This window comes from Danio rerio, chromosome 15 (genome assembly GCF_049306965.1).
Source record: "Danio rerio strain Tuebingen ecotype United States chromosome 15, GRCz12tu, whole genome shotgun sequence".
NCBI lineage: Eukaryota > Metazoa > Chordata > Actinopteri > Cypriniformes > Danionidae > Danio > Danio rerio.
The window spans coordinates 5,159,594-5,185,000 of record NC_133190.1 but is presented as its reverse complement, the minus strand read 5'-3'; the positions used below and the strand labels follow the sequence as shown (position 1 = coordinate 5,185,000).

General features: G+C 40.5%; 2 protein-coding genes across 4 annotated transcripts in view; both read left to right on the top strand.

Annotated features, from left to right (window-relative positions):
- lipt2 (lipoyl(octanoyl) transferase 2) overlaps window positions 1-2,120 on the top strand; it is a 7,916-nt gene extending 5,796 nt beyond the window's left edge. For 2 of the 3 annotated variants that reach the window (XM_005157396.5, XM_005157395.6), the window contains exon 3: window positions 1,830-2,120. In XM_005157396.5, coding sequence (XP_005157453.2) covers window positions 1,830-2,059 — 230 coding nt within the window. In that variant the 3' untranslated portion in view covers window positions 2,060-2,120. 3 annotated transcript variants of the gene reach the window in all.
- The window catches only part of brwd1 (bromodomain and WD repeat domain containing 1), a 1,114,832-nt gene that overhangs the window by 971,159 nt on the left and 118,266 nt on the right, over window positions 1-25,407 (top strand). The gene's annotated exons all lie outside the window — the stretch shown is intronic.

Genomic DNA, 25,407 nt, shown 5'->3' with positions numbered 1-25,407 from the left:
AAAACAAACATGTGTCACGGATGTGACAAAAAAAGTCTGCAGGTTTGCAGTATACAACATACAGTATACAACACCTCCATACCAAAAAAAGTAGTTTACAAACTAAATTAATAAAAAAAAGTTTATTATTATTAATAATAATAAAAAAAAAGAGTAAAAATAATAACATTTAGCGCATATTAGAATAACAGTTATGTCAAAACTATGAAAATAATTACTTCTACAAACATTATTAAACAATAATATTATCATCATCTCCATCACAGGGGTGAAGCAGTGGCACAGTAGGTAGTACTGTCGCCTCACAGCAAGAAGGTCGCTGGTTCGAACCTCGGCTCAGTTGGCATTTCTGTCAGGAGTTTGCATGTTCTCCCTGCGTTCGCGTGGGTTTCCTCCGAGTGCTCCGGTTTCCCCCCACAGTCCAAAGACATGCTGCAGGTGAATTGGGTAGGCTAAATTGTCCGTAGTGTATGAGTGTATGAGGGTGACAGGCCGGCCGGAATGTGTACTAAAGTCGTTATCATATGGACAAGTCTAAAATGGCTTGTTCCAAAGAGCTGACCCCGCAACCATACGAGACTAAGGCCAAAGAAGAAGAAGATTATCATCTCCATCACAGCCAAAAGTGTTTAAAACCAAATTCATTGTTTATTACTAATACTTATTATTATTATTAATTATTTTAATCATTTTAATTTTAATATAACAGTGAAGTAATTAAATCATTCATTCTTTTTTTTTCGGCTTAGTCCCTTTATTAACCACTGCCCTTCTGTGACGTGGGAAATAATTACTTCTACAAAATTCATTCAAAATATTCCCATCACAACAAAAAGTTTAGTTCCTTTATCAAGTTTAATTCCTTTATTAATCAGGGGACGCCACAGCGGAATGAACCGCCAACTTATCCAGCATATATTTTACGCAGCGATGCTCTTCCTGATGCAACCCATCACTGGAAAGCACACATACACTACGGCCAATTTAGCTTATTCAATTTACCTGTAGCGCATATCTTTGGACTGTGGGGAAAACCAGAGCACACGGTGGAAACCCACGCCAACATAAGAAGAACATGAATGCTCCATATGGAAATGCCAACTGACCCAGGAGGAGCTCGAACCAGCAACCTTCTTGCTGTAAGGCGATCGTGCTAACCACTGCCCCACTGTGACGTGGGTAATAATTACTTCGACAAAATTTATTCCAAAATATTCCCATCACAACAAAAAAGTCTTTTTAAAATTAAATTCATTGTTTATTATCCTTATTATATACATTTACATGCAGTCTTTTAGCAACTGCCTAGCAACTCATTAGCAATTAGAATAAAATTTAATTAATCTTTATTAAACTTAATATATTAAGCTTAACATAGAAGTTCTATTAAATTGAAACTGTCAGTCCAGTTTTCAGAGTTGAAGTTCTGTTTAGTTCAGGTCAGTGTGGTTTAATTTTCACTGCTGAAAGTCCAAACACTGAAGAGCACAGCCATCGAAGTCTCAAACCAAGCAAGCCAGTGGCGACAGTGGTGAGGAACAAAACTTCACCAGTTGACGAAAGTGAAGGGAAAAAACCTTGAGAGAAACCAGGCTCAGTTGAGCGTGACCATTTCTCCTGCAGTCTCAAGAAACTAGTTGTACTGGTTATAGATTGAACACATTTTTGCAGAAAAATAATATTCATTAGACTTTATCATAATATTTCATAGCCAGTCTGTTTCCAGGTCTAAAAGGATAATAAATATCACAGGCCTTCTTATACAGTACAATAAATTGAAAGAGAAGACTGAGAAAAAGTGTTATGTTGGTATTTGTTTTGTTTCGCAGGCATCCATTGTGGAAGATACATCACCTCCCATGGTTTGGCTCTGAACTGCAACACAGACATGAGCTGGTTTGACAACATTGTGCCATGTGGGATTGTGGGAAAAGGTGTGACCTCACTGAGCCAAGAGCTGGAGCGGGATGTCCCCCCTGACGAGGCCATACCTAAGCTACTAGAAGCCTTCACTGAACAATTTAACTGCACTTTGACTTATAATGGTAGCTTGAGTTGAAACACATTCAATACTGTTTCACTGTAATATATATTTTTTTAATTAAAAAGTTTAAACAGTTTTAGAGGGCATGTTTAATATTTTGAGTTAATATTTTATTTTTTAATATTTTATAAAATTATTAAATATATAAATTATATATTAAAAAGAATATAAGCATTTATTATTCTTAAACTACAAAGACAAGAAGTGTTGTAAACTACAAACAACTTAGTATAATCAGTGCTTAACTTGTGAATTGCGAGGTCTCGGAACAGATCAGGGTTATGGATCCGCCATGTTAACTGAGGATCGGGTCGCGGACAAAGGACAAAAGTGAAGAGCGGGGGGTTGTCGCGGATGAAAGTAAAGACAGTTGGGGAGTCACAGAAGAAAGTGAACAGCAGACATGCATTGTAACATTATGTTGTGCTCCAAGTATATATACTTTCCAGTTGATGGTTCGGTTCATGAGATGTCAAGATTCACCCGGAAGCAATTTAACAATTCGGGACAGATTTAGGAAAAAAAGTCATAGAAATTCTCTCCAGAGAGACTCTCCCCTGGTTGGAGTAAAGTTGTTACTGCAGGTGGAGAAGTTCAAGTATCTTGGGGTTTTGTTCACGAGTGAGGGAAGGATGGAATGTGAGATTGACAGGATTGGTGCAGCAGTAATGCGGTCGATGTACCGGCCTGTTGTGGTGAAGAAGGAGCTGAGCCGAAAGGCAAAGCACACCAATTACTGGTCAATCTACGTTCCTACTCTCACCTATGGTCATGAGATTTGGGTCATGACCGAAAAATCTTAGATACCAGCAGCCGAAATGAGTTTTCTTTGCAGGGTGGTAAGGCGCACCCTTATAGATAGGGTCAGGAGCTCTGGCACCCGGGAGGAGCTTGGAGTAGAGCCGCTGCTCCTCCACATCGAGAGAAGTCAGCTGAGGTGGCTCTGGCATCTGTTTCGGATGCCTCCTGGATGCCTACCTAGGGAGGTGTTCCAGGCATGTCCCACTGGGAGGAGGCCTTGGGGAAACCCAGGATACGCTGGAGGGACTATGGCTGCGTCCGAAACCGCATACTTCCATACTATACAGTACGCTAAAATCAGTATGCGAGTCGAGTAGTGTGTCCAAATTCATAGAATTCGAAAATCAGTATGCGAGAAGTACCCGGATAACTTACTACTTCTGGCGAGATTCTGGAGTGCGCATCCCATGCACGCTGCGCTATCCCATAATGCCCCGCGAGAGAATTCATGAATGGAAGTGATCGACGCAACTGACGCAGGTAGGTCACGTGACCATGACAAAATGGCACATGTAGTACGTCCGAATTCCATTCATACTTTTCACATTCATACTGTATAGAACGTACTTTTCTAACGGCCGAGTAGTACGTTTAAATTCAAATGCAGTACTTACTGAGTAGTAGGAGGTTTCGGACGCAGCCTATGTCTCTCGGCTGGCCTGGGAATGCCTCTGGATCCCCCCAGAGGAGCTAGAGAAAGTGCCTGGGGATAGAGCAGTCTGGGATTCTCTCCCAAGACTGCTGCCCCCGCGACCCGGCCCCTGAAAAGCGGTAGGAAATGAATAAAAATAATGGAAATGTATAGAGATATGCTTGACAGATTATGAAAACTTGCCATGTTCAACTATTTTGCAATTAAAAACTATTCAACAGATACATTTGGATAAACATGACATAAGCAATTGATAATGTAGAAAACAGCAGAGAATTGTACATAGTAATTTGCATGGATATACCAAAGCATTTGCAACTTGTTCAAAGAAATGAGAAACTGAGGTAAAGTTTTTTTAATAAGTACTTTGGTATTAATTTGTATGTTTGTGGTCTGGATCCTGTCGTCTGCACCAGGAGAGGTTTTGGAGCCTTTTCTTTTCTGATAGTGTCCAAAGCCAACTGAGATTTTTTTTAATCTCTCAAGCTTCAAATTCTTTCGTCCTGTGCAACCTGTGCTTTATGTGAAGAGTGCCACATTTTACAAGCTGCAATTATGTTTGGGGCAACTCTCCGTAAAGACTCCAGCTTTGTAAACATGATTTATATTCTGCCAGGCTTGTAGAAATGATGGGCCTGTGGTGGAGCAGTGGTGATTTATAGGTGTTTTTCTTCTGATCATTGCAGTGGCACTGAGTGAACGGATGGACACTAGATTCAATTACACGTCCTGTCCTCTATGGAAGACATCTGTCCTTGGGGCCAAAATCTTGTGAACGCATTTGTCATTGCTGAAATGTCATCTTGTGAAGCTGATTGAGACTGATTATGATATTTACTTGGTACCAATAAAGGACTAGGTGTATTTGAAATCTGTCTCAGGGCATTTTTACACCTATAGATTTTTACATGTATGGTGCACATTCCAGGATTATCATCCCTCAGAATAGATAGACAGCAGTTTCACATACTTACTTTGACTTTGTTTGCATCCTTAAGAATAAAGGCTTTGATTCGAAACAGTGTTTCAACCAAAAAAATCCCAATAAAAGGTCACCCCTTGCCCTCTGCTTCAGTTCATTCCCTTTTATTCCTTTAAGTCAGGGGTCACCAATCTCTGTCCTGGAGGGCCGGTGTCCCTTCAGGGTTTAGCTCCAACTTGCCTCAACACACCTGCCTGGGTGTTTCAAGTATACCAAGTAAGACCTTGATTAGCTTGTTCAGGTGTGTTTGAGTAGGGTTGAAGCTAAAATCTGCAGGACACCGGCCCTCCAGGAACAAGTTTAGTGACCTCTGCTTTAAGTAATAGGTCTCAAACTCAATTCCTGGAGGGCCGCAGCTCTACATAGTTTTGCTCCAAACATAATCAAACACAGCTGATCCAAATAATCAAGGTTTTCAAAAGAGACTCGAACATCTTAATTTATTGCATCAGCTGTGTTTGACTATGGTTGTAGCAAAACTGCAGAGCAGCGGCCCTCCAGGAATTGAGTTTGAGCCCAATGCTTTAAGTGGACTATTAGTTTACTAATCTAGGGAATAGTGAATGCGGCAGACCGGGAACGCAAGCTTGTGTGAAATGTGTGCATGTCACTGCATTGCAAAGTTCAAGCTATGTATAGGTAAAGGGGTAAATGTAATATTTTGAATGTCTATGATTTACATTTTGAAACATAGCCCTTGTCATTTTTATTAATTTTTATGTATAACTTTTTGGGCGGCATGGTGGCTTAGTGCTTAGCATTGTCACCTCACAGCAAGAAGGTCACTGGTTTGAGTACCAGCTGGGCCATTTGGCATTTGTGGGGAGTTTGCATGTTCTCCCCGTGTTCGCATGTATTTCGTATATGCTGGTTTTCCCCACAGTCCAAACAAATGCACTATAGATGAATTGGATGAACTAAATTGGCATGAGTGTGTTAGAATGAGTGTGTAGTATGGGTGATTCCCTGTACTGAGTTGCAGCTGGAAGGGCATCCGCTGCGTAAAACATATGCTGGAACAGTTGGTGGCTCATTCCACTCTGGCGACCTGTAAAATAGAGACTAAGTTGAAGGTAATTGAATGAACAAATCAATGCCTATGTAAACTTAGTCACTGAAGTCATGGATAAAGCAGTTCCTTGAATGTAAACCTGACATAAACCTCATCGAAAAGTTCTGGAAAATCTTTCCTGACAAAGTTATGACTATGACCATACAGTCAGTGAACTGTGGAGGAGGCTGAAGAAGACTGGACAAAGATCACAGCAGAGCAGGTTACGAAGCTAGTGATTTCCTGTGGCTATAGACAAGCTGATGTCAAAGCAAGTGTCTACATTTCCTAGTAATTATCACATTTGTAAAAAACACAACAACATTTAATTCAAACGTGAATATTACTGTAATACTATTATTACGCAATTAGGGCTTGTTGAGTAGGGAAGAGGTTCTAGAGACTTGCACCTGACCTGAATTTCAGCCCTTAAAAGGATGATTCCTCCCAAAACAAAAATGTTATTTATTCACCCTCTAGATCAGGGGTTCTCAATCTCAGTCCTGGAGGTCTGGTGTACTGCAGATTTTAGCACCAAGCCCAATCAGATACACCTGGACTAGCTAATCAAGCTAACCACGCTCACACTAGACTTTTCACTTCATAGACTTCCATTCATTGGCATGCAAATGCGTCAGACTGGAAATGCAAGCTCGTGCGACAAGTTTCGCAGTCCACCGCGTTGCAAAGTTCACACTTTGTGAACTCTGACCTGAGAAATGGCAAAGGTCAAAAAATGACCTCTCTGGACAGAAATTTTAAATATGGGCCAATCGCTGATCGTCTTATCATCTTTTGTAATCCCATCCTTTTTCACAGCGCCATACAACAGAATATTTGCATGCTCAAACTCTAGTGTGACCACAGCATAACTAGGCTTTCTAGAAACATCCTTTCAGCTGTGTTGAGGCCAGTTAGAGTTAAAATCTGTACCCTCGCTCTACTTGTTCCAAACCTTCACGGAATTGTTTCATTTGTTGAACACAACAGCAGATATTCTAAAGAAAACTGGAAACGTAGCTATTGACATCCAGGTTCGGAAAAACAAATACTAAGTCAGCGGTCTGCAGCAGAAAATATCTTTGAGCTTGGCAAATTTCAATTCCAGATAAGCGTGTTCAAGGTATACAGCGGTTTGGAAAAGTCAAGGTTTTAAAATCGTCAAGGTATGAGTAATATTTTTTATTAAAAATTTTTTTTGGGGGAAAGCAGTATCCCCAGCAGAAAAAAAAAATAAAAATTTAAATTGCAAAAAAAGATCTTTTGAAACAAATGAAGACAGCAGAAGTCAATAATTCATTTGAATTATTTAGCCCGACATATTTACTGCTCCAAAATATTTTTAATGTTTCCCAAATTAAAACATTATGTACAAAAGGGAAAAGGTTTTGTTTTTTTACACAGGCATTTAAAAAGAATATATTTTAGAGCAGGAATCACAGTACCGTAAAACCATATTCATATCCAAGGTCATCATACCGTCAGAATCTCAAACCGGTTCATGCCTAATTCCAGATGTTTTCAGAACCTTTGCTTTCTGAAAAAATAAACCAAATTGTTGTTTCCGAGTTTTTTTTTTAATGATTTCTGAAGGAATTGTTTTTGCTGCTTAATCATGGAGACTCTTTTTAGAATAAAAAACTGTACTTGTGAATGCTAGTGTGAACCAAAAAGCTGTGTGAATATTCCTTGACTTTTTTTGGCATACACATTTCAAGAGAACTGTTCCTTTAAATGGAAGGTATTTACAAAAGTAAACCAATAGATGGCAGTGCTTCAATGCATATCTAGTTTAGCAAAAAGGCTTTGTGACATTAGATTAGCTATATTTGTAATATTATACTAGAACCAAAGTATAATCTCTGTATATCTGTTTGTGTTTAAATGAACCCTTTGTTCCTAAATGATTTGACTTTTATATGATTTTAAAACAGTCTGATTGTTAAAAAAAAAAAAAAAGCTTGCAGATCTAATGTATGGACTTTTTTTGAGAATTTATATGTGAAGACTGGAAAGTAAAATGTGATGCAACTTTGTTTACCTCTTCGTTCTTGATAAAGCTTTTTTGATTGATTGTTGCAGTATATCATTATTCATAAGCCAGGGGAGATATGTAGAATCAGAAATTTCACACTATTTGCAGACTAATAAGGATGAAAGTTTGACATTAAAACGGAACACAACCAGATACAAAAGATGTTTGCAAGAGCTGCACTTAAATGCAACCCTAATGCAGCCTGTCCTCAGGATTTTTAATGGTTCTCTAGAGGATTCCAACACGGCAATCAGCTTTAATGCCGGAACAAACAAGAACACTGCTATCCTTTGAAATGTGTGATGGTCACACCGTCCCCTTTGCTCAAACGCTGTCTTTGACGGCTTGTTATAATGAGGCAAACACTGTGAATGGATCATGAAGGGTATTCTTTTCCTTCCTTCCAGAGAGAGAGAGAGAGAGAAAGCTTGAGTGAAAAGTAGACAAATCCTTGTTCTGCAGCTCAATCTCTTAACATCAGACCATCTGGCCTACAATTTAGCCCTCACTTTCAGTAATTAAAGAAAACGTAATGATATATTTTATTAATTTTCTATATTCGAAGTTTGGTATTAAGTTCAAGCTCACTTTACAGAGCATTTTAAATAATACATATTAAAATATAAGTCTTTATTTTGCTAGCTCATATTGATATTCTTAAAGTGAATAATTGTGAATAAAATAATCCACTGACATTAAATGGCTTGTTTTGGTAATCTTCAATGAAAATCTGACCATTTGCTTTCCTTCTGTTGGGGTTGACTTGCATATTAATGCACTTTGAGTGTCTAGAAAAAGTGCTATATAAATGCCAGGAATGCAGTAAGTGACTGTATTATCATCAATAATGTTATCTGTTAAGCACAAAAGTTCAGAACATACAAAAACATGAAAAACTAAACCTTACCTATGAAATGTTCTGCCTTTGTGCTTTGTTTTCTTTGTTTGCTCGTTACTACACCCGTAGACAGTGCTAAAGTCCCGCATCTTCACGTAATAACAGTGCGGTTGAATGACATTTGACCTGGGAGCAACCCAGATTTTTTTGTTTATTTTGCAGAGTCCCACTCAGGAGAGGTGGTGGTTTGGTGGTGTTTGACAAGGTTCACGAGATGTGTCTGAAGAGCGAGGAGAGATGCGGTGGGGAGGGGTGAGAAGGGTGCCCGACGTATTTGAGGACCGGGAGGAAGACGCGAGATTACTGGGAGATTATCACTTGTTTTCGGGCACCTGGGAGACTCCCGAAATTTCCGCCCTACTCATAATTCTCTCTTCATATAGCCGTATGCCTATTACATATCCATAAAACACTGTGATATAACCGGGCTCGGATCGTATCGCTTTCTCACTGCAATCAATCCGCTCCAGAGTTTGTTTCAATCGAGCCGAGATCACCTCATTCAAGCGATTGATTTGGCGCGGATCCTGAATTACATTTTACACCTGAAACAGCTGCCATCTTTATGGATACAAACTCATGAGATGTCTGTCTACTGTGAACGAAAAGAAATCTGTCAATAAACAGTTGCTTACAATGCTTACAGGTATCTTTACCATATCTTTCTACTTTTCAATTGCATTATAAGACGTTGATCTCTACTGTCAACTTTTGAAATAGAATATATAAATTTATAGTACAGTTCTGTCTGGTTCTCGAATCTGATTGGCTGATAGCGGTGATATGTTTAAGTAATATCAGCACCCGTACAGCCTCTTTACCCTTTGTGTATTACTCCGCCCACATACAGCCAGCAACAAGCAGACACTACAGATCTAAAGTGTCGTTATAAAAAAAAATGCTTGCTCAGCTGTTTAACTGTCAGCTTATGATTTGAATCCAACGCGGAAGAAACTAGTTCCTCGTACAAAAGGGTTTTTAAAGAGCCCATATTATACATGAAATAGGGTCATATCTTGGTTGTAAGGGTCTCCAACAACAGTTTAATATACATGCAAGGTCAAAAAACACTTTCATGGTCTTAAAATCTGCATTTATTTTTACCTAATTATCCCAGCGACTCCTGTATGAATCGTCCAGTGATTCATTTGTTCCCAAACCCCTCCTTAGCGCGAAGCTAATCTGCGCTGATTGGACCGATGACAGTCTGTCGCGATTGGTCGACTGCCTTCAGTCAGAGAGTGAAATGGCCAATAGCCAATCAGCAATATAAAAAGTAATCACAGTTCATACACGCTCGATAGTGTAGGCGTGGATTTTAGCTACCACACACACACAAAAACACACACACACACCTCCAGACGACAACGCTCCCGCTTCCGCCCGCACCCGCCAGGTTTTAGCCTGAGAACCCGCTCCGTTTTCTGCCCGCCTCGCCCGATCCCGCTAGAGCGGGGGAGAACACAACCAAATATCACCCAGCTATACAGTCCAGACAGCCAAGCTGTCTGTATAAACACACACACAGCACCAAGCACACAAAGCTCGTTCGCTCGCTCTCTCTCGCTCTCTCTCTCTCTCTCTCTCTCTCTCTCTCTCTCTCTCTCTCTCTCTCTCTCTCTCTCTCTCTCTCTCTCTCTCTCTCATACGCGCGCGTGCGCACTAACACACACAAGCACCAAGCAGACTCTCTCTCATTCGCATAGCAATATCCTCGATATTGCTAAGACAGCCCGCTCCCGTCCCAAATTAAACCCGTTACCGACCGCTCCCGCGATTTATTCGGAAATTTATTCCTGCGGCTGTCCCCGCGCCAGATTTCTGCGGCGCGGGAATAAATTTCCGAATAAATCGCGGGAGCAGAACTCTAGCACGGAGCTCCATAAACAAAGCAGCACGCGTCGCGTTTTTAACGTGACTTTGCACGCGATAAGAGAATATAGCCAGTTAACCTGATACAGTACACTCGGTTACAAGTAACAAATCACAACTAAATACATTTGCAAGCTAGAGTCAACGAGGCAACAACTTTAACCGCACGTACTTACACTTGAGAAATGGAAGAAACCCATCCTGACGTCCAGCAGTAAGTTACTCTTTACTGATCCTTCCTCTAACAAACTCAGATGAAGTATTCTTTGTAGCATGTAGCTTCCAGAAGTTTCCAACTTTGGGTAGAGACTCAATATAATATCCATCTGCAGTGTGACTTCAATCGACCGGCATGTTTGTGTGCGTGTGTTTGTGGGTGTGTGTGTGTGTGTGTTTGTGTGTGTGTCTGGGTTTCTGCGTCAGAGGGCGGGGCCTCAGGTTTGAAATCTCCCGGGTTTGCGCGTGCACGTGAATAACTTGGTTTCGTTCGTACGTCATGGCGAAACACCTAATGAGTCGGTATCAAGGCGACTCGTTTGAAGCACTATGAGTCGACTCTTTTATAGATGAATCAACCGTTTTAAACACTGTATTCTTACAGATTTAAGCCTTAGCTGGATACTTCACTTCACTTAGAGCTGTGTTACACACTACATGGAGGGGAATTTTCAAAAACCCATAATATGGGCTCTTTAAGACTCTCCATGTTTGATTTTTTTTATATACACAATTATGCCGTCAAACTGTTGTATAAATGCAATATCACACTCGTAGCAGTGTGATATTCCTGTGTATCGGCACTAGTGGGGGCACTAAGGCACTCGGTCTGGGGACTCGTGCCAACGCACGCCTCCCACCAATGCCGATATACAGGCATATCGAACTGCTACTTGTGTGATACTGCTCATATATAGAAACTATACTGCAGTATATCAGTAACTTTGATTGACATCCTATTTAACAGAAAGTAGTGTGTGCTGCACAAAATATGTTCATTCTATTTTGGTGGTTTATGCAATGTGTACAGGTTCAGGATTCACACAACACTTAAATCAATATATGAATACTTAACATAGTCAAGTCATCTTTCTAGCCATGCAATGTTCTGCTAGTATGACTACAGGAACCACTTCACAGTTTGTATTAATCTGCTTTAAGCATTCTTCATAGAGAATGCCATGATGGAGGACCAAACTCACAAGACTTATTTGAACACTGAGAGTTTTTTGGAGGGAATGCAGTTGCTTAGACTTTAAATATTCAGTTATTTCTTAAGATGATGGCTTTTTGGAAAATGTCTTTTACTGATTTTGAGGATGTGAGCGACAGGGCGGCCGTTCAGCACTCAATTACCCTGCAAAGAGCATCCTAACCTTGGACACTTTCTCTGGAATCTACTAATGGTTCTGGTTTATTATTCTAGTGGTAAAAGTATCAGTCTGTTTTATCTAGTGCAATCATCACAAATCTTTTGGAAGGCAGGGCATCTGCTGCGTAAAACATATGCCAGAGTAGTTGAAGGTTCATTCTGCTGTGGTGACCCCTGATAAATGAGCAACTAAGCCGAAGGAAAATGAATGAAATAATCATCCCAAACCCACACATTAAGGTGCGTTCATACCTCACCTATTTAGTTCAGTTGAATTGCTCTTAAGTACATTTTCCCTTCTGGTGCTTTTTGTTTGGGCAGGTGTTAATGCAGCAATCACACTCCCGTGTGAACCAAAAGCGGACCAAACAAGCGTACTAATGCCTGCTTGAAGAGGTGGTCCTCTTTCAAACACACACTGGAGTGGTTTGTTTGTGGTAAGAATGTGATCAAAACTCATCCAAAATACTCCATATTCTATAAACTTATAATAGAATAATGGATTATTTTAATTATAGAATAATTATTCAGCACATTGATGATGAATAGCTACATATTGACTAAATATTACTTTAAACCATTTCATGTTTTGATACATATATTAGTTTATTTAAATAGAGCTAAATTGTCATGTTTGACTCAGTTATTTAATTAATTAATTAATTACTTGAGTCAGTTAACTAATTAAAAAGTTTAATTTCTATTATCCACTGTTGGGATTTATAGGGATTATATGTTCATTTATTCATTTTCTTTTCAGTTCAGTCAATTTATTAATCTGGGGTCGCCACAGCGGCATGAACCGCCAACTTATTCAACATATGTTTTGACGCCGTGGATGACCTTCCAGCTGCAACCCATCACTGGGAAACCTCCATACACACTCATTCACACACATACAGTATGGACAATTTAGCTTACCCAATTCACCTATACCACATGGTTTTGGACGGTAAACCGGAGCATCCAGAGGAAACCCACGCGAACACAGGGAGAACATGCAAACTCCACACAGAAAAGCCATCTGAAGCAGCCGAGGCTCGAACCAGCGACCTTCGTGCAGCCAGGGATTATATTTTGTATTGAGTAATTAAATTACATTCTGAGAAAGTAATTGGAAAAAGTAAGTACAATTTTATTGATTAATAAATAATGACTTTTTTTATAGTAACTTACCCAACAGTGGTGGGAATGATGTCGACCAATTTGGCATATTTATGTTGTCTAATGTGAAACATTGCGATGGGCGATGGCGTCATCGTCGTAGGCGGCGGTAAATTAATTATTTATTCATAAAATTAAATAACGAATTAATCATTTGTAGCCTACCGTTTCAACTACCTGATGGACTTTGTTTTACCTATTACCAAATTATAAATAAATAAAAGATAAGTTACGCACAAATTACCACCTGTCAATCATGAATGAGTGATCTGTGTCGTTATAATGGCGTCGATAAACTTGGTTGGTGAAAAAGGTGCACAACCAACAGGAACCAACCAACAGTATCTGGGATTTTCGCTTAAATTACTAAGTACAAGGGTGAAAGCGAAAGATTGAACGATTGACGTTACCTTATAGGTTTAAATGACCGAAGAGTCGTTAGAGACAAGATTAATTAAATATCACATTTAACAACTATAGTGAGACGCGATCCAGCGGTACGTCCTTGATAAACTGTCCGACATGCACTGCTCTCGGGTTTTCTGCTCAAAGCACCCGCTGACTGCCTGGAGCTCAGACGTGCGCATCTGCTACAGTGCATGTCTGTGTGTGTGGTCACTGTGTGCGTTGAAAAGCATGTGTGGACGTGGGTCATTTTAAAACATTTCAAGACTGAGCATTAGTGTGAGTTTTAGTGTGCAAAGTGTGTATTTTCGCGAGCGGGTTGCTGCTACGACGAGGGCGAGGTGGAGGATTGCGATGCCGGCTCAGCATCGTGATATCTAGCGGCGATGGACGATGGCATCGTTTATCGAACCAACCTTAGTGCGTACACACAGAACTCCTCATGTTTCATTCTAACAGTAAGCAGCTGTAATACACACACCCAGTCTTTGCGTCTTGTCACACATCCATGTCATGTGCATGGAAAACTGTAAATTTCCCAGCCTGAAATCTGACTTAAATGACTTTCTGTAGGGGTTTTTTTTCTCCCCAAGTAGTGGCTTTCTGTGTTGAATGGATTTCATTCTCTTGTAACGATCATTCACTGTAATAGTAGAAATAGCTGTGAGCCATCTTGCTGGTGTATGTGTGAAAACTACTCAAATCAGCCATCATGAGAAGCAGGAGGATGTGATAAAGATGGTACTGCCGGTGCTCCAGGCATAAGTCGTAGTGTGGAAACACTCTGTTATCCTTGTGCTGCTGTGGGATCTTGAGCAGCAGGGGTTGAGATGCCCAGGGGGGTGAAGTTAGTGTCAAGAGAGTTTAATGAAGAAGCCAGAAAGTGGCGTTTGTCATCGATCTTCGACTTTGAGAACAATGGGTCACCAAAATAAACCACAGTAGCCCACTTACAGCAAGAACTCCCTATTTACGTTACAAGCAAACACAACATAAACACCTTGGTCTCACGGCAGTTCGTTATATAGTCCCTACATTTAGTCTATTGATTCGTGTTTATGGGGGGGTGGTGGGTGGTTCCACCATTAATGACAGGACAGTGGAGATTTACAGTGGAAAGTCTGGGAAGTAGAGGAAGGGGAAGGATCGGCGAAGGACCTCGAGCCGGGGATCAAACTTGTGTCGCCACGAGCACCTGGGTGCTATATGTCGACGCACTAACCACTAGGCTATTGGCACCAACTCAACTTTTAATCTATTGTAAATGATGTACACAATATTTTTGGTAACCACACATTGTCACTCCTGACAGAAAAAACTGTTTTACTTACATTACTTACATGTATCACGATTATCTGCTGGAGTGCACACAAAACTTATTACAGGTAACTCCAGCTAGCTGTATATGCTACCTGCTTTTTACCTGGACTACAACTACCTTGATGCAATTTAGCCTGGAAATGGCCAAAACCCCTCTAAAACCAGCCAACCAGTCTAGGCTGGTTTAAGCAGTTTTTTTCTGTAGGGAACACATCCGGGAAATTTCACACGTCCTCCGTTCTTGCGGTTTTGGGTACTGGAACTGAAATTTGACAGTTGATAATGACGTTACACGAGGACGCAAGAACTCTGAAAAATGTTTATTGAGAAACAGCCATTGGCTCCTTGTGTCTTGTGACAAATCTTGTCAAATGCTATTGGCTCCCTGTGTGTTTCATGACCGATTGCCTTATGCTAATGTGCTGGAGTTTCTTTAAGAATCGAATATCAGCAAGCAGAAGCCGAATATTTTTAAACTATTAAAACCTCAACCAATTCGTCAAATAAAAAGTTGTTTGGCTTCAGAGGACTTTGAATGCAACATGACTTGTTTGTACTGCTTTTTATTGTCCGTTTAAGCAATAAATACAAGTGACTTTACCTTTATTTGCCTGCTGCTTATTTTATGTTGTTGAGAAGAGGGTAGGTTTAGGGTTAGGTGCTCCAAAATAATTCTTAACGTATATTTGTTTATCCCGAGTCGAGAGACATGAAAGATACTGTCAATTGAAATACAATAGGTAAAGTCATGTTAAGGATCAATAAAGACCAATTGAACACAGTAGGTTAAAAGTGTTTAGAAACACAAAAATGGGGAAAATTAGTGTCTGTGAGCACGAATCAGTAGATCTAATTTTGTGACTATATAACGAACTGCTGCGAGACTGTGTTGACATAAACATAACACTGCAGTCTGGCATGTTCTTGGAAGAGTATTCCTGTTGGTGTCTCTACATAAAGTATCATGATTTTTTTATTAAACCTAGCTTTAACAGATATTAAAATAGCCAATTGCTAGATTGATAACGGTTTCCCAACCGTTCCCTTCTCTGACATTGTTTACATTGGTTATATGTTTAGCTGGTCAGAATGATTAAACATTCTGTAAAATGAAATATTTGGCAGTCTTCAAACTTTTTTTGAACCCCTAGCTTTAACAGATATTAAAATAGCCAACTGCTAAATTGATAACTGTTTTCAAACAGGTTTCCCAACCGTTCCCTTGTCTGACATTGTTTACATTGGTTATTTGTAGGGCCAGATGGAATCTGCGGACATTTTTTGCTATTTCTGTGGAGAATTTTGGTAAAAATCTGCAGATTTCTGCAAAATTATTTTGGGAGTATCCAGCGAGTATTATAACTAAAACCTTAATATATGAAATAAAAAGTAATAAATTACTGAATAAAAACTGAATGAATTCAGATTTACACAATTACTCAAGTAAATAAACAGAATTAATGATGTTCTAAAAATCGCAGAAATCTGCGGAATTTTGCAGAAATTCGGTGGAAAATCTGCGGAATTCTGTGCGCGCAGATTCCGTGTGGGCCTTGTTATATGTTTAGCTGGTCAGAATGATTAAACATTCTGTAAAATGAAATATTTGCCAGTTTAAACTTTTTTTGAACACCTATCTTTAACAGATATTGAAATAGCCAACTGCTAAATTGATAACTGTTTTCAAACAGGTTTCCCAACCGTTCCCTTGTCTGACATTGTTTACATTGGTATATGTTTAGCTGGTCAGAATGAGTAAACATTCTGTAAAATGAAATGTTTGGCAATGTTCAAACTTTTTTTTTACTTTTTTCATTTACTTTTAAGGCTGAGACATACCAAACAAATAAAAAAAAAATAGCAGAGAGCTGACTGTGTTGTTGCCTCTCGCTGACTTGTATCTGGATCAAAAAATAAATAAAAAATAGCTCGAACACACCACAGAATGAGTCTACATACTACAACATTCTTCACCTAAGATAAAATAACTATCCATATCAGCAGATGGCAGTCGTTTAGGGAAATCTAAACAAAGACTTTCCATTTTGAATATATGAATCATTTTGAGCTGGTCTTTACTCTCTACATTTTCCGGTCCCATTTTGAAAATATTCACCAGTTGGTAGGCTTGTGTAGGATGAAGATGAAATATTCTGAGTGCTCCCTTGACTTGGTTGTTTCGCAGGCTTGCTAAGCTGAAAAGTCAGTCAGAGTGAACTCTCTCACCGCTTTCTGACTCATATTCAACATCTGCCAAGAAGCTGCCTACAGGGCTCCAACTTCTGTAGACGATGTGCAACACCATACCAAAACTCAGTCGACAGGAGTTCGGTTTTGTTAGCTTGGACTGAAAGATGTCCAAACATATATGTTATTTAAAAATCATGCATCGATAATCCACAAATAGACTTGTCATGAAATAGACAGGAATCAATGACTATTGGCGGCATGGAGGCTCAGTGGTTAGCCTTGTTGCCGCACAGAAAGAAGGTCGGTGGTTCAAGTCCAGGCTTGACCAGTTGGCAATTCTTAGTGGAGTTTGCATGTTCTCCCTGTGTTATCGTGGGTTTTCTCTGGGTGCTCTGGTTTCCCCAACAGACATTTCGTATAAGTACATTGGGTAAACAAAATTGGCTGTAGTGTGTGAATGTGAGTATGTATGGATGTTTCCCTGCACTGGGTTGCGACTGGAAGGACATTATATTGTGATCATACTGCCTGTGTGTGGGAATTTGCTTGTCCTCATATCCTCGCTCCTGGAGGCCCATTAGCCACAGCAGAGAAGCTGTTATTGATCCATGCACCTCCAGACTCCTTGTAGTCTGAGTACAACATTGTTGCAGTGAAGAACTGACACCGTCAGCCATTAATCCTGCTCTGTTTCATGATGAATCAAACATGCTCCTCCTCATGATCAATTACATCCTCATCTGCATTATGGTTTACTTAGGGAATTAATTGCATCTAAATAAAGGAATAAAACTAGTTTCTAACATGGTGCGCTGAGAGACGAGGGACAAACAAGCCTTTGATTTATGTTTGGTATTCAATCGGAGTTAAAAGGTTAAAAGTCTTAATTGTTTTATGTTAATATGTTTCCTCTTATCGCACTGATGCGTGGATACTGCTACTCTTGAAGAGTGTAAACATTGTGGCTCTCTGGAGTTTGTTTCTATTCATCTCAGTGGCTGTTCTTTGGCTGGAAGAAGGCTCAGGCATGTGAATTAAATTCAGCCATCTTTGCTGTTAGGTTGTAAGGTCTAGACACAAAAAAGAGCCATGTGATGAGTTGCTCTGGATCCAGTTTGCTATGTTGACCTAGTGCCAAATTTTAGGTTTGTTCAAAGGAAATTGATCTGCACTGGAATTTAAGCTTTTCTTGATTCCAAATTGAAGGGTGCCACGGTGGCTCAGTGGTTAGCATTGTCGTCTCACAGCAAAAAGAAGAGCTCACTGGTTCGAGTCCCAGCTGGGCCAGTTGGCATTTCTGTGTGGAGGTTGCATGTTCTTCCCGGGTTTCCTCCGGGTGCTCCGGTTTCTCCCACAGTTCAAAGACATACACTATAGGTAAATTGGGTAGACTTAATTGGAGTCTGTTAGTGTGTGTAAATAAGATTCTATGGGTGTTTCCCAGTACTGGGTTGCAGATGGAAGGGCATCCGCTGTGTAAAACATTTGCTGGATAAGTTGGCAGTCCATTCCGCTATGGCGACCTCTGAAATAGAGACTAATGAAGATATATATTCAATCATATGCTATAAAGTATAAAAATATTCAATCCCTATGCTATAAAGTTAGGGGGCACATAACCATTCCATACTTTAACATCTCAAGTGGCAGTGAAGTACGCCAACAGTACGAGGAAGCACCGAATTTCTCACCACACCGGCATCTTTCAAATCTGCAGTGTGAGCACATTTCGGTTTTGCCGTTGAGTATGATGCCAATGATGGAAAAAACGTTGAACAAAAAATGACCCTGTGCAACCATTGCTTTACACGTATAGCCTCCTCAAACGGAAACACAAACAACATGACTGCACATCTGTGGCGCCATCACCTGGCAATATTACTTTCTGAAGGCAGGATAGCAGTGAAGGTAATAAAGTTCTGCAAAAAGCAACAATCCCTCGCTAAATTCTTCTAGCAAACATACCCAACTGGTGCCAAGAGACACAAAAAAAATAACAAAGGCAGTTCATTGCTAAAAATTTGTATCCATGTATCAGTGATTGGAGATGCAGGTTTTTGTCACTCGATTCGCGTTAATTTACAGAATACTGTCTCGCACTTTTTTCTACACAGAGATAATTAAGATGGTCATTTATGTTTACTGAAGTACAAATATGTTTCAAGAGTTCACACTTAGATATTGCTTGACAACTGTTAGCAGGTTTGGCATGCTGTCCCGGGAGAGAACCCTGAGCTCGGAGATAGTTGAGCCCAGGGCTCCCGCCAGGTCCATAGAGCATGTGAGGGGAGTACGAGATCAGGTGGTTCTCGAGAGCTCCCCTTTTCAAAGGAGGAAAGGAGGAGAAAGGGGATGGATGGGTTTTTTTTTTCGGAAAACGAAGATAAGGGAGTAATATCTAGCTAGGCTACTTATAGTAGGTTAGGATAGATCTGATTGGCTATCTAATGAGTGTAGATAGGTGGCCAGCTGCAGTCAATTATATCACGTGCTCCTCTCGAAATTAGTTTAAAAACTTCACTTATTTGAAATGGTCAATTTATGTTTATTAACTTCACATGTTTACTTTCAAAATGTAGGAATGTATGTGTTCCCCAATTTGTTCATGGGCTACCACCAGCTGTGAGATTATAGTGTTTTTTCTTATACAATACACTTTGAACTATTGTACTTTTCTTCGGTTAAAAGTAAAATAAAAGAGTATTGCAATAAATCGTTTATATTTTTTTTCTCTGTAACCTCTTACTGTTCCGATTGCCTAAGCATAGAATATAGTGATGGGTCGTTCTTGAACGATTCGATCATTTTTTTGAGTCGTTCATAGCGAAAAAGGCAGAAGCCAATAATTTGCGTTTAGAGTCGGAAAAAATAATTGATCAGTTCATCTCTTGAGTCCTCTATCGGGTTTGAGACATTCGTTCCTCACGGGCCAATCATATGCCTTTAGAGCTGGAAAAACAATTGATTTGTTCAACTCTCGAGTCCTCGGGTTTGAGTCATTGATGTGATGAACGAACGACTCAAGAATCAGAAGAAAGGTGAACTAATTATCATGGCTCCTATCGACTCAGACTGTGTACATTGATTAAGATTATATGTGACTGTCAGTGTAACGTGAACGAACCACTGACATTTGAAGAGATGAAGAGGTGAGCTGAGCAAGGAGACAACAATACCTTTCTAGATAAAAGAGCAGGTAAACATTGAATTATTATTTTCTCCTTCCTATAGTATTCTATTTATGACTTATTTTACGTGTGATCAACCTTTTGGGCTAGTTGTAGATGTGTTTGGAAGCAATTCGTAACATTTTAATAATATTTTGGCAAATTGAACCAAATGAACGAAATGACTCGAAAAAAGATTTGCTCATCTCGATGAAGGAGACTCAAAGATCCGAGTCAGTAAAATGATCCGAACTTCCCATCACCAATAGAATAGCAAAAGAAAAACACATGTGTCAAGCCATCGGAACCGAAACGAAAACCATGTTAAAAAAACCAGGATATATATATATACTTTTTGATTTAGCGGCTAATTTATTTGAATCTGTATGATCTCATTCGTACATTTTATTATGATTTGCTCATCTGCCAATTGAGTTTAGGGGCGGGGTTGAGTTTAGGGGCCAATTTAGTTTAGGGGCGGGGTTTGGTGCCACACCTTTTAAAAACTGTACATTTTTGTATGACTAAACTCACATGAATTAATATGAAATAGCCACTAAACTGACAAAACATAAAATAGTATAGCTGAGATCAGATAGTCCTCATGAAATCCAGTTGGCACTTTCCACGTTGATCTGTAGTCGTTTGAGGTGTCCCTCCCTCTCAAAGGAAGTGCTGTTTCTGCAGGGTTTTATTCCTTGTCTTCAGGTGAACACAGTGCCGTAGCAGAACCCTTCCCCACTATGGAGTGCTGTTATTCAGCATGTCAGTACAAAAGCAGCCAACCATGGGATTGGGGGTTCTGGTCGGGCTGGATCCTGTAATTGGACTGGTGAATATAGGCCCATCACTGATGGTCAGGGTCGAGCGGCTTGTCCATCAAAGCAGCTGGTCTGCAGTGTTAGTATTCAAGAGCAGTGCTCCCGACTGAATGAAAGGAGAAAAGGGGGCAGGACTTGGACTGCAAAGGCAGAATGGAGGAACACCTCAGCACGCAGTGTGAAATGAAGGTTTAATTGAGGCCGAATGGAGGAAGACGAAGTCTGATGAGAAATAAGTCTCCAGAGCTGCTGCTTTTGTCAGATGAAGCAAAATGCAATGTTCTATAACCCACAAAACATTCTCGGCCTTCATAAACAACACTACAATCCCCCATATTGATTAGAAGTAGCCGATGCTGGAAAGTGGCATGCGGAGAGAGACTCGTATAAAAACCCTCAGCCTGTCAAATTAAAGCGAGATATGACTCTCCGGCGAGGGTGCAAAAGTGCACCGGAATGAAGATTTCTCTGCAGAAATCATCCTGCCCTTTTTTGTGTCTGTGAATCAGGAATGGCTTATTCTCTCTTCAGGGCAATCGATTGTCAGTCTTGTCTTAAACAGACATTAACTTTGCAGGAAAATACTTGCGCTGATGCGTTCAGCCTTTGAAAATTCAGGCTGCAAAGAAGCGCTAGAAGAATCATTTGTCAAATTAAAAGGATAGTTCACCCAAAAATGAAAGTTCTGTCATCAACTATTCCAGGCTGATCTCACGAGGAAACAAACATATTTTACGTTTTGTCAGCTTATTGGCTAATTCGTAGGCTTTTTATAAAAATGGGAGTTTCCGATTGGGCACGCGCTGATTTTCACAGAGGCAAAACAAACACACAGACACAGGGGAGAAAGACAGCGGCTGCATTTACATAGACATAAAAATCAAAATATTTGCCAAAATCATTCATTTGTCATGTTTAACTGGAGTTTCACACTTTCACTTTCATTCAGGAACATTTTATGCATGCCCCCTGTGACAAACCATATACTGCATACGAGGAACTGCTGGAAGGGTGTAGTTTTAATTTTGATACTGCACGTCATTCATTCATTTTCTTTTCGGCTTAGTCCCTTTATTGAGCCTGGGTCGCCACAGCGGAATGAACCGCCAACTTATTCAGCATGCTTTTATGCAGCGGATGCCCTTCCAGCTGCAACCCATCTCTGGGAAACATCCACACACACTCATTCACCATCATACACTAAGGACAATTTTAGCTTACCCAATTCACCTGTACCGCATGTCTTTGGACTGTGTGGGAAACCGGAGCACCTGGAGGAAACCCACACGAATGCAGGGAGAACATGCAAACTCCATACAGAAATGCCAACTGACCCAGCCGAGGCTTGAACCAGCGACCTTCTTGCTGTACGGCGACAGCATTACCTACTGCGCCACTGCATCGCCACCGCACGTCGTATAAAATGAAAAAACATCTGAATTTCTCTGTAACTTAGATGCTATCAGTAGGTAGCATCAGAAAGCTGTGTGTGTAGACTATCCTGTTACAAAATGCGGCGAAATTTCTCCACAACGGTAATAGTAAGATTACGGTGTTTACATGTTTACACTCGGAGAGCAGCATTTACAGCAGATTTTCAGTCCATAATATTGTAGTGATATTAACGTTCTGTAAACTAAACTTAGAAATCATTTTGACTAATGTATATCTTTAAAGGGCCATCACACCCCCCACTTTCGGTTAAAGTCTACTTCAGAATTTTTTCAAAAGATGCATGATTAATGGCCGTGGAGCTCCGCGAGCATAGGGCAGGAGTGGGCGTGTCCAGCAGGGGAGAAGGGGAGCGAATAACTGTTGTTGACAGTTAGCTCACAAACTGAGACACAAACCGTGAGACGCATGAGTTTATAGTTCACAAAGTTAAAATGCAAAGAAATAAACAGTAATTTAATGCCCTGCTACATTTGTTATTCGTAATTTCATATACACATAACCATAATTTATATCATTATAAAGATAAGTGTGTTTATGTAAACACTATAACTAAATTAGGATTCTCCCTCAATCCCCGTGTCTAATTTGTAGATCTTGATTGCAGACTCAGTGCAGCAGGTCTCCTGACGTGCCTATTTTAACTATTAGCCCTGCTGGTAATCTGGAGGATTTAGGCAAACACAGCTGCACGGCGATGTGTCTGAATGTGAACGAACTCCTGATGAAAGTCAACGTCCGCCATTCTTCAATTCTCGTACTGCTCTCCCAACAAAAATGCTTGCAGCACACACACAGCTTTGCTGTATGATCGGCCCTGACAATATCGCGTGGAAAAACATGCAACAAACCCCGTGGATCATGGAAACAAACACATCCGAGCCTTCATGAACGGCGTGCCGTTGGTCTGTGTCTCACTGCTTGCTTGAAACTGGCAGGTCTGCCTTCGGAAAGCACGTGCTCTCATGAATAATTAAGCAGCCGGCTCTTCTCATAGGATAAGAAAACTCCGCTATGAATAATAATGAGAAACCGACGCGTCATCATTGCACTTGCAGTACTGCGCTACGTTGCTGATTTTGATCCCGCCCCAAAAATAATTTTAAACCCGGAAGCTGAAATTAGCTGACAAAAGCTCAAAATTATCCAGTTTTCCCCACAATTAAAGCTGACAGGTGCTAACATTGTCTTAACTGATGCTCAACACACATAAATCTGTTAATATAAAAAAAAAAGTTCTCCAAGGGGTCCTGAACCTTTAATAACCGAAAGAGTACTGCCGACAATACGAACTAATTTTGCTATCTGAATAAACAAAGACCACTGATCGCTTGCTTACCAAAGCTGTAGAGACAGGACAATCAACACCAACTGGAACCACGTCTTTTTTAAAATCTGGATTTCACCATTTCCAGATGCGAAAAACTCTCTGGTAAACAATGTTCCTTACAAACGTATTTCTGTCGCGTGCATTGTAATCCACACGTGAGTCCAGCTGCGCTCTCATAGCGAGAAAAGAAAACAAAACCTTCGTTGCAGCACATTTAAAAACGCTTTCCTCCAACACAACATGTCGTCTCTCTGTCGTCTGAACACTGTAACAGGTAAAACTAGTCTTCCAAGCTATCATGCATATTATTGAAGTTGCACCTCATACACAATAGAGTGCGCTGATTGGTTTGAATCAAGTCTTATGAATTAATGTTGCACACTTAGAGATGTCACAATGTACTCCCAGGTACAGACGTCCACTCTCCATGTTGGAATACACACAAGTATCAAATCAGCGTGACGCAGCTTCAAAAATTATTTTCAAACCGGAAGAACGGATTAGCTTGAAGTAACGCAAAAACAAACAATTTTCACTTTTTTGTGTAATATATATTTCCCAATAGTGTTTTTAGCAGCGTGGGACACATATATGACTGTCAACAGCTCAAAAAATGTGTGTTTCGTGACCCTTTAATAAAGAGTCAGAACAAAAGTGAAGAATCCATGCTTTAAATCAAATCCATCAATTCCAGAACCAGCTTTTAGAATCTTGCACATAGTTCACCCCTTTTTTATGATTTAACATTAATAATATGGTTCTTCTGAGTGTGCCAGTTTAGGTTTAGTTTAACACACAGTTCAGATGTTTTTATTATAATGTGTTCAAAAGTGTCATGTTGGGGGCGTGTACACAGCTCGCAAGGGGGCGGAGCCAAGAGCTCCCACGCTTTTTGTTTGCAAAAGACAGGCGGTCAGAGAGAAGCTAAGCTACATGAGAGGATCAGCATTCAACCGTACATGTATGACTCGAAAACAGACCAAGCAGAAAGTACACAATCATTTGTGTCTTTGTATAGTTTTACAGCCAACTGTGTGCTAGTTTCAAGTGCTGAGCTTGTACACCGAGACTAACAACCACGCACACTGAATTAACTTTGACTGATGCACCGGATGCGCCGCTCGAACCCGCGGCATGGCACACCAGACACTTTCAGTGGCACGGCAGAAACATGAAGTGTCCCGAATCGTCGCGCCATGCATTCCAGAACTCCAAACACAGGCCTCCACCATGGCAAGCACAACGGCGCCCCAAGACGGTGACCGCCCACGGCGCCCAGCCGCCGACCGAAGCGCCGCCGCGTGCACCCTGACAGAAACCCACGCCCAGAACTCCGAAATGCATGGCACCACACCACGCAAACAGGCGCTTCTGCTGTGTGACCTGCAGGCAAGTTTGTTATTTTATTTCCAATGGAGAGTTGCGCACATGAGGCAACACGCTTGCACTTTTCCAACTGCGCCTAGTTAAGATCACAGGGAGCTTCTGTGATGCGACCGGCTGAAGTTTAAGGTAGACGGAATGAAAAGTACACATGTTTGCAAACCTACCAAAAGGTAAAAACAATAATTACTGTAGGGATAGTTTACAGTTTGACCCAAAGAATGACCAGTCTGGTAGATGAAGAAGAGCCGGAGTCAGAGATTTAAATAAATAAATCAAGTTTACTGAAGATAGTTTGCAGTTACATCAGCAGAAGCCAGCTTCAACACTCGCAATGAGTTCCTAGGCCGCTCTGCTTACAATCACCAATCAATAACAGTTTTACTCTCACAAAACGTCATTAACTGAGTCATACATTTAGGTGTTCTAACCTGATTGGTTAAAACACAGATAGACTAGGAAATTTTCTCG